Consider the following 15,379-nt stretch of genomic DNA (forward strand, 5'->3'; position numbering starts at 1 on the left):
ATCTGTCAAAAAACAATGCAGCTGTAGCTATTCTACCTCTCAGCAGGGACCCCATGTTTGGCAGGGTGCAGAGAACACTCTGCCATAATTTGGTACCAGATTTAGACAGGAGAATAAATGCTTGGAATAAAAGTGAAGACTAAAATGTGAGGACTTTTTGTGGACTAAAACTGAACTAAAATATTTTGAGTTTTCGTTGACTAAACCTAGACTAAAACTCAAAAGGATAGAAATGACTAAAATGTGACTAAAACTAAAATGCATTTCATTTAAAGACTAAAACTAAATTAAAAACAGCTGCCAAAATTAACACTGCAGGAAAGGAAAATATTGGTTTACTGTTGAGTAAAAAAAAGGAGGCTGGATAGCTGAGTGGGTTACATATCTGACTTTTAGTTCAAACATAAGATTGATGGTTCAAACCCCAGTTCTTAAGGTCCTTAATACCTGTCCACCTGTCAGATGTTAGTCGCTTTGGATAAAAAAGTCTGCTAAATAACACTGTACCATTATAAATACACCTTTTAAAGAGCATTTTTGTTAAACAGAATCCTCACTTCAAAACTAGAAGTAAGCAACAGGGGTAAAGTGGAGCTGAGCAGCACATCTCTACCCCTAATGTTTTGCTGTTGTTTTGTTTGAGAGCCCCGTGGCAGTGGAATTTACTTACTAGACATAAAAAGCCAAAATAGTACCAAAACAAGAGCCATATTAGAGCTGAAAGACCAGCTTCTATTACTAAGCTGAGCCAGATGATCTGGATCTATAAACAAGCTGGAATTCCAATCGCTGTGAGCAAGGCTGGATGTTGCTTACTGTCAGACTTCTGCAGCTGATGTCCCGGTTCAATCATGGTCTGGTACAGAGGTTGCACTGGACTTTTTTATTGTTTGTCATTTTGACGGAAAGGGACCACTTTACAATCCATCATAATAATTTTCTCTTTAATATCTGTGGTATAATATAATCCAATTTGACTTTATTAGTAGTGTTTAAATAATGAAGCATCCTTTCCCAACTTATATTTACAGAAAAATCTTTGAGGTTATGTATTTTAATGGCATTGAGAGAAAGATGAACACAGCAGTGACGTGGAGCACAATCCCTGTCTTCAAGCAAGCAACTATGAACTGTGCCATTTAAGATTTCACTCACAGTTTTGGGGATATTTTTAATGTCAAGGTGTTGTAGTTTGGCGACCATATCTGATAACAAGTTGATAAAAGGCTGAACTGTGGAGCCGTGCGCATTTTTGTCTGCTTCACAGGAGTCGTAATCCAGAAAAACGTCACGCACTCGGATCTTGCACACTGAGTCAGGTGCGTTCGTATTTGCCTTGACTGCTAAAATTTGTAGAATGTGGCAAATAGTTTGGTACTGTGAGCCTGTGTCTCTGTCACTCCTTTAAAATCCCGCTGGATCCATCCTGACTGAGAGCTTCATGCAGCACACGCTCATGCGTGACAGTGCTGAGACAAGCTGGAGAGATGGAGAACAACTTTTCAATTCAGTCTCTGTTATGACCTGTGAGTAGGCTACAAAAATATGCCTTTAACTGTTACATTTCCATGACTGATATCCACATGATACACCTGCAATCTACGGTGTTTAAAGTCAGGTTTTGGTGCGAGAGAGAGGGGGAGAGAGAGAGAGAGGGAGAGATGGGGAGTGGTTGGGCGGGGGTGAGTGAGCAAGAGAGAATAAAGCTACAGGCACTGATGTGAACCGTCATTCACCCATCTCTCTGTTATATTTCCATGGTTGGTATCCAAATGATAAGTGAGCAAACTTTGGTGTTTAAAGTGAGGTTTTGGTGCGAGAGAGAGAGAGAGAGGGGAGGGTCGGGCGGTGGTGAGCAAGGAAGTGGAAGCAGCGGGAACTTTTTTGAATCATCAATCACCCATTTAAATGACTTGGACTGATAAGAAATTTTGCATAAAAACGAACCTGTTCTGAAAAAAGGAATAAAAAAAGAATGGCAGTTTCTGCATCAGTGTGCAGACATGATTAGAACAACATGAAACAGACTCATTGTGCAAAGGCCTTAACACTCTGCATGCCGACCTGTATCCCTCTGTGACACCTGCCGTAGCCTCTCAGTCGCTGTCAGCACTGAGACCGGCTTGCTTTCACTGATCTACGGTGTCAAGCTCAGTGAGAGAGCCACTGGCTACAAGATTTCTAATAAATTAAATAACCACCTTGATAGTCCATGTGTGCAAAATGGAAAAGGTCTATACACCTGACTGTGTGTGCATAGAAATGCAGACTAATCCTCATCATTCCAGTCATCAAAATGACGGACAGCCTTCAAAATCCTCTGTTATCCCGTCACCGTCGATGACGGAGAATATTCGGCTAATGCAAACCTCTGGTCTGGTACAAGTATGCAGCACAAAACAGTAGTAACAAACAGCAATAAAATGGAAGCTTCTGGTCAACAGTTCACACTTCCTTATGCAGCAGTCTTTGACACAACAGCCAGCTGCAGTGATAAACATGTGCCTGTCATGGCGGCTCTGTCATGGCTGCCACCATGACAGGAAACACTTTAACTACAAAACATTTTCTGGCTTTAAAAAATTTTTTTGAAACTGGAGTAAATGTAAACACTGAACTAAGAATATATAGAAACTTGAGCTGTCATGAGATTACAATTTTCAATCGTATTTAAATCTCAAAACTTCCGTAGTTAACTCATGATTAATCGTAAATGAATTCCACCATTTCTATCTGGTTTAAATGTACCATACTGGAATATTTCTCTGGATTTAAATACCCTTATCAACATGAGTGAACCAGCGTTACATCAGCACAGATAACGGACTAATGTAATCACAGCTGGGAGCCTGAATGGTGGACCAGACTGCAGGGTTTTGGCCTGAATGGTGGACTAGAGTGCAGGGTTTTGGCCTGAATGGTGGACCAGACTGCAGGGTTTTGGCCTGAATGGTGGACCAGACTGCAGGGTTTTGGCCTGAATGGTGGACCAGACTGCAGGGTTTTGGCCTGAATGGTGGACTAGACTGCAGGGTTTTGGCCTGAATGGAGGACTAGACTGCAGGGTTTTGGCCTGAATGGTGGACCAGACTGCAGGGTTTTGGCCTGAATGGTGGACCAGACTGCAGGGTTTTGGCCTGAATGGTGGACCAGACTGCAGGGTTTTGGCCTGAATGGTGGACTAGACTGCAGGGTTTTGGCCTGAATGGAGGACTAGACTGCAGGGTTTTGGCCTGAATGGTGGACCAGACTGCAGGGTTTTGGCCTGAATGGTGAACCAGACTGCAGGGTTTTGGCCTGAATGGTGGACTAGACTGCAGGGTTTTGGCCTTCAGCTGCATGCAGGATTGGTGAGTTTTGTGTATTTTATTCACCCTTAATGAGGAAAATAATCACTGTATAATCAGGTTTAGGTTAAAATTCTACATATTGTACCTTAATGCAAGGTTTAAACGACCCTAGGCATCAGTTAGTTAGGGGGCCAACAGTAAATTCTCCTGTGTGACATGAACAGATACTCTTGTAGAAGACTGACTGTAGAGAATGTGTTAGGAGGCATCAGTGAATCTTACATCTGCAGTCGGCCACAGCTCCTTGATGATCATCTCTATCCGGTTCACCACCTCCTTCCTCATAGCTGCTTCCTCTGGGCGAGGGGACATGAAGTTGTAGAAGTCCATCACTTCCTCGTGGAGTCTAGACAGAACAAATGATGGAACACGGTTATACTTCACTATTAATCCTGCCACAGTCCCATTTGAAACAGATTGAGAGAAAGAACTGTACAGGATGTGAAATATGCAATATGATTTGGCTTACATTTTGGAACACACACAAAAAAACCCATCTCCAGATGGCCCAAGATATGCTTCCTACTTATTTGTTTTACTTAACCCCTATCATGCCAGAGCCTGGCAAGCAGAGCAGCAAATTATTAATTTAAACTGAAAATATTCTGTTATTGTTTCTGATGTTATTTCTTCTAGCTTTTTCTAACTTAACCAGTCAGAAAACTGAAAAGAAAACCAAAACAACGCTCAGCAGTAATATTTCTGATACTGCAGGAAATCTAAATAGGTCTTGTATCTTAGTGTCATCCAAACACACACATCTTTTATTAACATGGTTACATCTTTTTAAAGTCAGTCAAGAAACAACTGTGTGAAAGTAATCAATATCATTTTATAAAAAGGGACAATCCAAGTTTTCTACTTTTTAAGACTGCAGATCATTTGAGTGAAAGCGTGCATCTCCAACCAAACCTGGACCCCAGACTATAGGTTGGATCTGACGATGATATCCCTAAACATAACAAATACCCCCAAAACAAGACTGAACTCAGCGGTGAAGAGTGAGCTCTTCTTATCTCACTACCATTGTGGATATTTGCTTTTCATCTAGACCCAGATAAAACATACCTTTGAGGTCAGAGAATAATGTGAGAGGGTTTGGTAAAAGACTGAGGGTCATGCTGGTCCTGTTTTTAGCTACAAATAATATTCCTGACCAGTCAGAGTCCCATGAACAGTGAGACTCTGTTCCACCCTGTGTCTATTCATTTTTCTAGGAATGCATGCCATGATGTCAGTGTGAAATACAGAACAGGGACACTGTCACAATCAATTACCAGAGCCCTGAAGGAAACACAGTCAGTCCATGTGCCCGCTGTTTGGTGAATATACTTTGCCAACAAGCCAGGCCAAATTCATGCCAATATTCCCAAACTGAAGACAGAGGGCATGGTTATTGTTAGGCCCCTGCACACAGCTGAACTAAAAATGACTACTGTGGTCTGATCTGATAAAGTAGCACAGAGTCAAGCATCCTTTCAGAAGTTATACCACACTACTCCTGACTTCTATGCATTCTGCTGTAAAATTAACGCCTTAACTGAAAAGCCAATCCCTGATCAACATACTGAAAAAAATTAACCTGGGAATAAGCAAATTCAACTTTACATAATCTGTGATATCAACAATAAAAATCCAAGTTTCTAACTCTACGTAGGCTAGATACATCTAATTTTTAAGTCCGTTTATTTTGTTAAAAACACAAGGCACTGTAAATTTTTTCTTAAATAACAATGATGTAGGTAATGAAAGCAGATCTCCTCAAGTTCATCCACAAAACTAAACCTGATCCTGTTATCTCTTCTCAGTTCCACTCTGTATTTCAAAACTACATTCTACATTACCCATGAATCAACGACCCCTGCGGTGCATTGTGGGTATCTTCAAATTAGTGATAAATAGCTTTTCTAACAGTCAGGAATAGGGCTGGGCAATTAATTGCAAATTAGATTAAATTGCAATATGACCTGGTGCAATTCACAAATCGCACAAGTTGCAATATTTCTTAAACTTAAAATACATCAAAATAGCAGTTGAATACATTTATTTTTTGCAGCAGTAGAGATTTCATGCACATTATGCAATAATTCAAGTGTCACTTTAAAAAAATGTTATACAAAAATTCTCCTTTTCGTGTTTTATGTATGTTTTGTTTTAGTCAAAATAAGTGACATCAAAATCATAATCCCCTTCAATAAAGCGAGTGTTATCAAATTGGCAATATGAGCAAAAGCAACTAGTTTTTCTGTCTAATATCGATGACACTTAATAGCTGTGGTCAGCTTATAGCCAGCTTTACAAGCTTCACCTCCTCCACCCCAGCTGTCTCCTTTATAGCTTAAAGCTTGTTGCACCCTCATATTCAGATTCATGCTACTATGAATTGATTGCTTCTGAAATAATTTCATTTTTTTCATTACACATGGCATCTTTGTGTACATCCATATGGGGGTTTCTAGCCATGCACTCGCTGGAAAGTCAAAGCAAGCTGCTTGACTAATCCAGGGAGCATCTTTAGAGCAGAGCCTTTTCTGCAAAGTTAACCTGCACATCCATTTTGCAATGAAATGGTTAAATGTATGAGTGTTCCTGACTGAATGTAGGTTATAATATGTATGAATTGATTTATGGCATGATTTTGTTGAAAATGCACGAGTTAAGTAACATAATTATAACTGTATATTAAATCGCAATATCGGGGGAAAAATTGCAATTACATTATTTTTGCAAATCGTTCAGCCCAAGTCAGGAATAGCTGAACTGTTGACAGAGGACATGGCAGTGGTGGTGAATTAGACTGGTTGAATTAAAATCTGGGGATAGGAATTTTCCCATGATGCCCTGGGGCACAGGGTTTTTATGTGTTGAGGTTAGGGTTGGGCGATTATAGCAAAAATCAAAATCATGATTAATTGGGCTTTTTACCTCGATTACGATTAACGAACCACCCCCAACCTCTGACTCAGTTTGGTCTGTAAATATTTGTATGATGTTAAACGAATAACTGAGAGGAACATGCAGAGATTAACAATTAATGCTTATTTATTTAGACAACTGAAATCAAAATACACAGCCGAAATGAAACTACCTGGCTGCCTATCATGTGACTACACAGCTAGTAGTTTGTCTTTAAGGGGGTGGTGCATTAGTAGAGAGAGATATTACAAGGGAAAAAAATTGAAATAATTGACATGGCAGGGTTTTGTCGGTTATAGGCTCTAAATGTTGGTTTAGATTATTTTTCGATTAATTGCCCAGCTCTAGCTGAGGTATATCTAAATGCGCTCAGGGGAGTGGGAGGGAAAAATATATGTAGTTAAGTTGTTTAGTTCAACTACATTGTAAAACTATGTTGATTTTGCAAGTTGAGCTTACGTGAAATTACATGTATTTCAATGTTAAAGGTTGCCTAAGTTTTTCCAAGTAAATCGGTTGGAATATTCTTTATCAGTGTATCAAATCACCATAAATATACACAATCACATGTATTTTAATTATGACTGCAAATCCCTCTGTGGGAATTCACAGCAACCCCTGAAGGTGAATTGCAGCAAGATAAGACAAAGCACAAGCCAGAACTTGCATTTGAGGATGTGTACAGCCACAACCATGAGGAGAAAAGGAAATATGCTGTCTATTCACTTTTTGAACATGCACATAAAAAATAACTTGGGGTTTTGTTGTGGAGAACCTGCATAAAGCATGTTGAAAGTGCCAAGTGTTTTCATGACACAGCAAACATCAATTACTGCATAGAAAATTCCCATATCGGTGCAACCAGCCATTACAAATATCACATGGTCCTGCAACACATCTGGAAGTTCCTTGCACATTTGTTGTTGTTTTCTATTAAAGGGCTTCTGATGGGGAAAAACTTGGGCTATGAAATAAACATTTTAAAATCAGAACCAGATAAAATATGAGATCAAAGGAGGACTGGGCAATAAAACCACTTTAAAAAATAGTGATCCTAAAAAAAGATCTAGGGTGAGACAATATCTTTTACATCGATATGGTTAATGTTGCAATTAAATTACCTTGTACCTTTCTTTCAACTTCATCTGGCCATTGGTAATGCAATGCAGGATGAATTTAAGATTTTACTTCAGTCAGTTCCTTTTTTTGCAACAGGATGTGTGTATTTTGAATACCACATCTGTTTTGTTAAACAGCTGGGAAGCTAAATAAATAATAACATGGAATGGGAAAACATTTAAAGTTACTACAGGCACATTTTGGGGTATAAAAGCTCGCATTTCTGCATACCATGGATGAAGATCATCAGAAGTTATCAGACGGATGCACTTGTATACTACTGTAAGTTTTACTTACCAAGCTTTATGTTGTTTCAAGCTGATAAAGTTGTTTTTCTTGAATTAGCTGAAGTGAAAGTGCCGCTGTGATTTTATTCAGAGTAATTAATTGAGAGGGACTCTTCTTAAAAAGTACATAAAGGATTAAACTAAATGGAATAAATATAACACCCTCAACTTTCAACACTTACTGATTAGGATTTTAAGGCATATTGAAATAGTCAAATGTTATCCAACACATTTAGACTAATCATTGGCAAGCTACATTGCTATTAGGCCTGCACTTTGCAATCAAATTGTCCAATGTTGCTGCAACGATACAGTGCAAAAGAATGCCAAGACTTACATGACTATCTGATTATCTTGGTGTCTTAAAAAATCCCCTTGTATGCCTTATGTCCTGCCTGGATCCAAAATAAGTTCAACATGCGGGTTTCTTTTCATCCTTATTAGGACTGGGCAATTAATCGCAAATTAGATTAAATCGCAATATGGCATGCTGCAATGTTCAAATTGCAGACAGTGCAATATTTCTTTAACCTGAAAAGTGTCAAAATATCAGTTTGATACAATCTTTTTTTATGCTTCATACCAGTGTTACTCCACCAAAGAGCCAAATAGTTGAAAAATACCTTTGCAAGAGCCACAATCTAAGTGGTGAAAAGTAGCAAAAACAGCTTGAAGTAGCAACAAAAGTAAGTTGAAGGTGGCCTAAAGGGTCAAAAAGTAACAAGAATGGGTGAAAAGGGGCGAAAATGGGGAGATAAGTGTAAAAAGGGTCAGAAAGTAGCAAAAATGGGTGAGAGGTGAAAAAAAATGAGTTACAGTTGGCATAAAACGGTACAAAAGTGGCAAAACTGTGGCAAAAAAAATGAGTGGAAAGTGACAGTAAGTAGCTTAAATTGGTGAAAATACAGAGAAAAAAGGTAAAAGAGGGGCAAAAATGGGTAAAAAGTATCAAACAGTGTCAAAATTGGCAAAAAATAGAGAAAAAGTGGTATCGAATGGCAAAAGATAGCCATAATAGGCAAAAATTGGATAAAAGTGGTAAAAATGGGCAAAAAAGTAGGGAAAAAAGTGGTATTCAATGGCAAAAGGTAGCTTAAATGGGTGAAAAGAATGGGTGAAAAAGTGCAATAAGTTCCCCTTTTTAAGGTTTTCTGGGGGAATTATATTTAGAATTAAGACATAAAAGAGCCACACGTTGAGTATCACTGCTTTATACGTTATTCAAATCTTCAAGTATGTTTTTTTTGGGCAAAAATCTTACTTTTCCTGCACATGCATTTATTTTTCTTCATCAAAATGAGAAGAATATGAGAAATGATCATCCTCTTCAATAAAGCAATTGATATCACATTTGCTGTATGAGCCAAAATGACAGTAAGATATATTTTTTCTAAATTTAGCCCTAGTTTAACTTCTCTAATATTGTACTTGTTATAATAATATAGAATGATTTCTTGCTGATGTTTGAACAACAGAAAAAATTGAGGAACCTAAACAATCGCATTTCAAATCGCAATTGCAATATTGCAGGAAAAAATGCAATTAGATTGTTTTTGCAAATCGTTCAGCCCCAATCCTTATTTTGCCCAGGAAACTGACACCAACATATCTGAGGTTATGAGACAGCTAGCTTTAGCTCTGACGGCATCACAATAGTGTGGAAAGCATGGCTGAGGTGCCCCCTTCTCCAACCAACAGTTAAAATGTAAACAGGTGTAAAGTAGAAAGCAGCGTCGGTTCAAATGCTACAAAGCAACTTTTAAGTTAGATAAGTCAGACGTGCGCGTGCAATGTAGTAACTACCATAACACTGACATAGCATTACTTAACGTATTGCTCTAATTTCACCATCTAAGTTGGACTTTTAACTTCATTTTCTTAAGGGCTCATTTTTATTCGTTTGAAAGTGAAAGACGATGGGTTTTGTTTTTATTTGCTGGTTTTCAACTTCGGTTTTTGTGGTGAAAGGGCAAACCGTTAGCCTGGGTAGCAGCAGCTACACCGCCATGCTAAAGTTAACAATAACGGACTAAAAGTGAGATTTCCGGTTTACAGCTTCTAAATAAATCATTCTCGGTTAAACTCTTAAGAAATATCAGAGATGAGTTTGCTTTTTTCTTTTTCTTAAACAGCTCCCCTTTACGATTTTTTTCCAGTGTGCTGAAAAATTATTTTAACGGTCCAATTCAAATTTCACCCGACAGAAACAGCACTTCCGGTGTGTTGGTCTGTCTGACTGACGCTGACTTTACGAAGCTAACGTTAGTCTATTAAACCGTGGCTTTCTAACGTTAGCAATCTAGCAATAGCCCAACTCAAGTCAACGTTACAATTTTGGGATTTAGTACAGCTTTTTAGTGGCGGAGTGACGCATCTATTCCCATATCATACATCACAAAACATACCAAATGAAGAATTGCAACTGTTTGGAACATTCGTGAAGACACGAAAGGCAGATTTAACAAAAGCTTTCAGGCTTTCCAATTATAAGACAGTCAACAAATATCTACTCACCCGAGGACCCCAGGGCTGTACTTCCTCGTTTTCCAGGGCGTCCAAGTGCTGGCATAATTGCCATTAGTGCAGTTTGAAAGCAAGTAATTCATCCCATAAGTGCTCGCTTTGTTGTCACTTTTCCTTCGGCCTGGGTGGTGTGTGTGATTTACAGGTAGAGAAGGTTGAACCTGTTGGCGCTTTACACAAATTTGCTGTAAATTGAAAGCCGGGTGCTCCTGTAGGTGACGGTGATGGTGGTGATAAATGTTGACATTATTGTCTATGCTGTCGCTCATGCTAAAAGGCAGATTCGCACTCCCGACGTTTTTATTGATATTTCCCGTTACGTTTCCAACCATAGTCCTTTCAAGTGAGCAGCTGGAAGGGGGGTTATCTGTCGAGGATTCCGGTACGGACGAGCCCTTCTGGGGCATGTTTTTCCCCTCACCTGGTTCAGTTGTGGTTGTCGTGGTGAGGGAGTTATGTACGTTCCCGTTGGACAGCGCTATCCCTAGCGAGGAAATCGCAGTGCCGTTAATACCAGTAGTGCCGTTCATGATGCTGTGATGGCTGCTGCCGTTGCTCAGATTGGCAGTAGCGTTACCGTTGCTGATGCAAAGACTCTTGCTCGATGCCACCGCGGTCGCCACATTCTTCAGAACATCCAACGCGGCGTAATTCACGCATTGATTGTGGTTTTGATTGTGAAGCTGCTGCTGAGTGGAGAGCGTCCGTACTCCCTGAGAGGTCTCCCAGACGTGCATCCATAAGGCGTTCGCAGGTCCTTTCTGTTCGGGCTGAATCCAAGCTACCCTCGGATCCATTCAACTTCTTTCTCCGGTAACCCCCCTGCAAGTATCTAACCAACACTGTCGAGCCCGTTGTGAATCTGTGCCGCCTTCCGGACCTTTCAGAGGTCGCTACGCCGTACGGGGTTACGAAAAGGGAAGTATTTAAAAATTAAACCGAATTAGGACCATTGATAAAGTGGCCCATTTGCACCGCTAGCTGGAAAAAAGCTAGCCGTTTCCTACGGGAATTCAATATGGCGTATTCTCTTCAAATCTACGCGCATGCGCGTTACGCGGGGTTTCTTAAACGATGACTGCGCCCCCCATCCGCCCACTCCTTCACCACTACAGCCAGTTGATAAATAGGACAGAAAAATATTTGACTCCCAGTTTGATATTCCTTTAATTAAACAACGGATAAATACACAGACATTGAATATATATTACTTTTGACGGTCCTTCGGTTCATCTGGTCCTGGAGTTACGACTGAGAACCGTCAGGTCCTTACGCACGATCTCCACCTCCCGGCCGTCACCAGTGGGTGGGTTCATCGGGGATCCCCCCCATCAATATGAGGCAGAGCAGAGGCCGAATATTGCAGGAATTACATATTTCATCCTATCTCCACATGGCAATCAGTAGTTATTGATATACATCTAAAAATAAAGGGTTGCAAACAGAAATGACAATGACCTTCTCATTAATCTATCAATCAGTTAATATATTAATGAATTTATCATCCATCTAGTCTGGTGTACATAGCTTATAAAAACAGGGAAGAAATAACCCCTGTAAACATGTGAAGGTAGAAAATTACTCTGTAATATCTAACTCCAATAAAAATAAAAATTAAGAACTAACAATTTTGAAAAAAAAAAACAACAAAAAAGTGATATTTACAGCACCAAAAGAAGACCAGGTTGTGGATGTCTGCTGGCATCCCAAACACTACAGGGAATCACAGCCTCTGGCCCTTTATATGCTGCTCACACACATACAACAGCACAGAAATAATTCTCCATTCCACAGGGGAAGCTAGATGTTTTTTTCTCCATGTAATAGTAATGAGCTCTTGCCTTTCCTGCTTACTTTTCAGATGGACACTTTGGCCCATAAATCCAAACACTAATTTTCAAGGGGCAGTACACAGCAGGTGGTGTTGATCAATCCAACCCACAAACAGCCATCTTCCAGCCCATTGAGTTCTGTGATGAAACAAAAGCCAGCTGGATAAGGCAAAACAGCCTCTTCTGAGACATGTATGCATGTAACAGAGAGAGTGAGGGAGTGAGTGTCTTGCATAATGCCCACCCCCAATCCTTTCTACTCACGTGCAGCATGTGACAGAGTCAAGGAAAACCCCCCAGAGCAAACTATGTGCCAGCTAGGATATGTTGCTCTCTGAATAACACACTCAGGCATACACACAGCAGCTCACTCCCACTGTACGCCTGTAGAAATGTTACTGCTCCTATCTGCCTCTCTCTGTCTTTACAGTGCATGAAACACAGGTGTCTGTGCAACAAACCAGATTGATTACACTATTTCTCTTCTATCTCATGTCACAGTCTCTGTTCAAGCCTAACACCAGCGCTGACTTTGTGCCAGTGTGAGAGTGGGTGAGATTTCAAGGCTGGTTTGCCTCATTGTCTGCTTTTATGGGATTACCACATTGGTGATGACTGGACCATAGCTGACAGATGCCTGACACACACACATATATATATAAACAGAGACCGGGCTAGAGGAGTCAACAGTATGCTCTCAGGCTTAACAGTAAGAGCAGAAAATATTATGGAGGCAGGCAGTTGTCTGAGCCTGCATGTGGCTTGAATGATAATGAGGCTGCAGTATGTTCCAGATATTTAACCCACATTAGTGCAAATACAGCGCTTAATTCAACAGCGATTTCACTACTTTACACTTGAATGTACGGCTCTCTGTTTCAGCCCACAGCAGGGTCATAGAGTACATAAAAATGATTGGACAAGCTAACATCATCCACCTGCATATGAGCAACTCCAGCAGGGTTAAACAGCAAAAGGTGGCTTAAAGAAGGGAGGGAAGATTCTAACTAAACTTTTACTCAGATGTTGATTTATTTGGACAGGTCTCAAATGGGCAAAAGCTAGATAAAATAAGCTCTTTCAGTTGCTAAGTTTTGTAACAAGTGTCTATTATTTATTGATTTAAAAAAATGATAAAAATAAATTAATTTCTTCTCATTTCTAATGGTCAGAATAGTTGGCTCTTCTTAGTTTCAAATACCAGTCACACAGAAGAAATAGCTAAATACATTTTTAAAAGAATTTTGACACTAACGGTAACCTATAAGCATGGAAAACCAGAATTGTGACCATGTTTAACCATTTCAACATCTCTATGCATACATACAGTGCTTAACAAATGTATTAGACCACCTGTCATGTTTGTCTCAGAGACCATCCAGCATCATGAAGTGCTTTATTGCAGACTCTTTCATTTTCAGTCAGCTCTCCACTTTTTACCATTTTGAACAGGAATGAGGATTTTCAAACTGAATTCACCCAAATTTGAGCCGGCTCACTGGGCTTCTCTGGGAAGTCAGAAATGAATCAAGCATAACATTCAACCACTAAAACTGATTTTTCTGTTCAGGAACGAAGTAAATAACTGTAATTTGACATATTAATCAAGAAATATTAATGTGCTTTACTATTTTTTCAGGGTTTTTTTGTAAATCAGTAAATTTGAAAATTCATGGATAATAATAATAATTCTATTTTAGCATTAAAAATATTTGGGTTAAAGAGCTTCTACATATTGGTGTATTAACCATTGCAGAAACATAAAAAATGATTTTGGTAATTCCCAATGCTGTTAAATTAGGGCAGCTGAGGCATAAATCTTACCTTGGTTAGGGTTAGGGTGGTCTAATACATTTGTTAAGCACTGTACATACAGCTATGTATGCATATTTTGTGCATTATTCCATACATAGATACTGTTATGTACAGTGCATAACAAATGTATTAGATCACCACCCAAAGTAAGGTTTATGCCACAGCTGCCCTGAATTAACAGCATTGGTAATTACCAAAATCATTTTTGATGTTTCTGCAATGGTTAATACACCAATATGTAGAAGCTCTTTAACCCAAAGGATATTTTTTTTTTTTTAGATTTATTTTTTGCCTTTTTGCCTTTATTTGATAGGACAGTGGATAGAGTTGGAAACAGGGGAGAGAGCGGGGAGAGACATGCAGGAAATAGTGCCACGGGCCGGATTTGAACCCGGGTTGCCTGCGTATATAGCATGCGCCTTAACCACTCGACTACCGGCGCGCCGACCCAAAGGATATTTTTAATGCTAAAATATAATTATTATTATTATCCATGAATTTTCAAATGTACTGATTTACAAAAAAAACCCTGAAAAAATAGTAAAGCACATTATTATGTCTTGATTAATATGTCAAATTACAGTTATTTACTTGCATTCCTGAACAGAAAAATCAGTTTTAGTGGTTGAATGTTATGCTTGATTCATTTTTGACTGCTCAGAAATGAAGCCCAGAGCCGGCTCAAATTTGGGTGAATTCAGTTTGAAATTCCTCATTCCTGTTCAAAATGGTAAAATGTAGAGAGCTGACTGAAAATGAAAGAGTCTGCTTAAAGCACTTCATGATGCTGGATGGTCTCTGAGACAAATATGACAGGTGGTCGAATACATTTGTTAAGCACTGTATGTTTTTCTGGTGCAATAACACATGCATAAACACATCGGTAAATGCAAACTATGTGCAATAGCAAAGCACACTTGCACTTTAGCTCTACAGCACTTTACCGTCTGCCTTATGCACTTTAACAGCAATGGTCACTTTATTCCTGGTCTGTCTGAAGCAAAGGTCATGCAGCCACCTACTGTGTTGTTATATTTTTGGGTCTTTGTATTTTGTTGTACTGTTTGTGTTGTCTGGTCTCTTAGTGTTGTCTGGTTTTATGTATATTTAAAAAAAAAAAAAGATTGATTATTTTTTTGTCACTCTTTTCTGAAAGTGAAACCCAAATATTATATAGACTCATTACACATAAAGTGAAATATTTCAAGCCTTTATTTCTTGAAATGTTGATGATTATGGCTTACAGATAATGAAAACCCAAAATTCTGTGTCTCAGAAAATTAGAATATTTCATAAGATCAATAAAAAAAAGGATATTTTAAAGAGAAATGTCAGGCTTCTGAAAAGTATGTTCATTCCTATGCCCTCAATACTTGGTTGGGTCTCTTTTTGCATGAATTACTGCATCAATGTGGCGTGGCATGGAGGCGATCAGCCTGTGGCACTGCTCAGGTGTAATGGAAGCCCAGGTTGCTTTGATAGTGGCCTTCAGGTCATCTGCATTGTTGGGTCTGGTGTCTCTCATCTTCCATAGATT

At 39.2% G+C, this 15,379-nt stretch overlaps 1 protein-coding gene across 2 annotated transcripts in view; it reads right to left on the reverse strand.

Annotated features, from left to right (window-relative positions):
* Positions 1–11,232, reverse strand: part of tent4a (terminal nucleotidyltransferase 4A) — a 30,798-nt gene extending 19,566 nt beyond the window's left edge. For both annotated transcript variants that reach the window (XM_041808988.1, XM_041808987.1), the window contains exons 1-2: positions 10,187–11,232; positions 3,573–3,696 (exon numbers count right to left, since the gene is read on the reverse strand). In XM_041808988.1, coding sequence (XP_041664922.1) covers positions 3,573–3,696; positions 10,187–10,992 — 930 coding nt within the window. In that variant the 5' untranslated portion in view covers positions 10,993–11,232. The remainder of the gene's footprint in view (positions 1–3,572; positions 3,697–10,186) is intronic.
* Between the last annotated feature and the right edge of the window lie 4,147 nt (positions 11,233–15,379).

This window comes from Cheilinus undulatus, linkage group 16 (assembly GCF_018320785.1).
Source record: "Cheilinus undulatus linkage group 16, ASM1832078v1, whole genome shotgun sequence".
In the NCBI taxonomy this organism is placed as follows: Eukaryota; Metazoa; Chordata; class Actinopteri; order Labriformes; family Labridae; genus Cheilinus; species Cheilinus undulatus.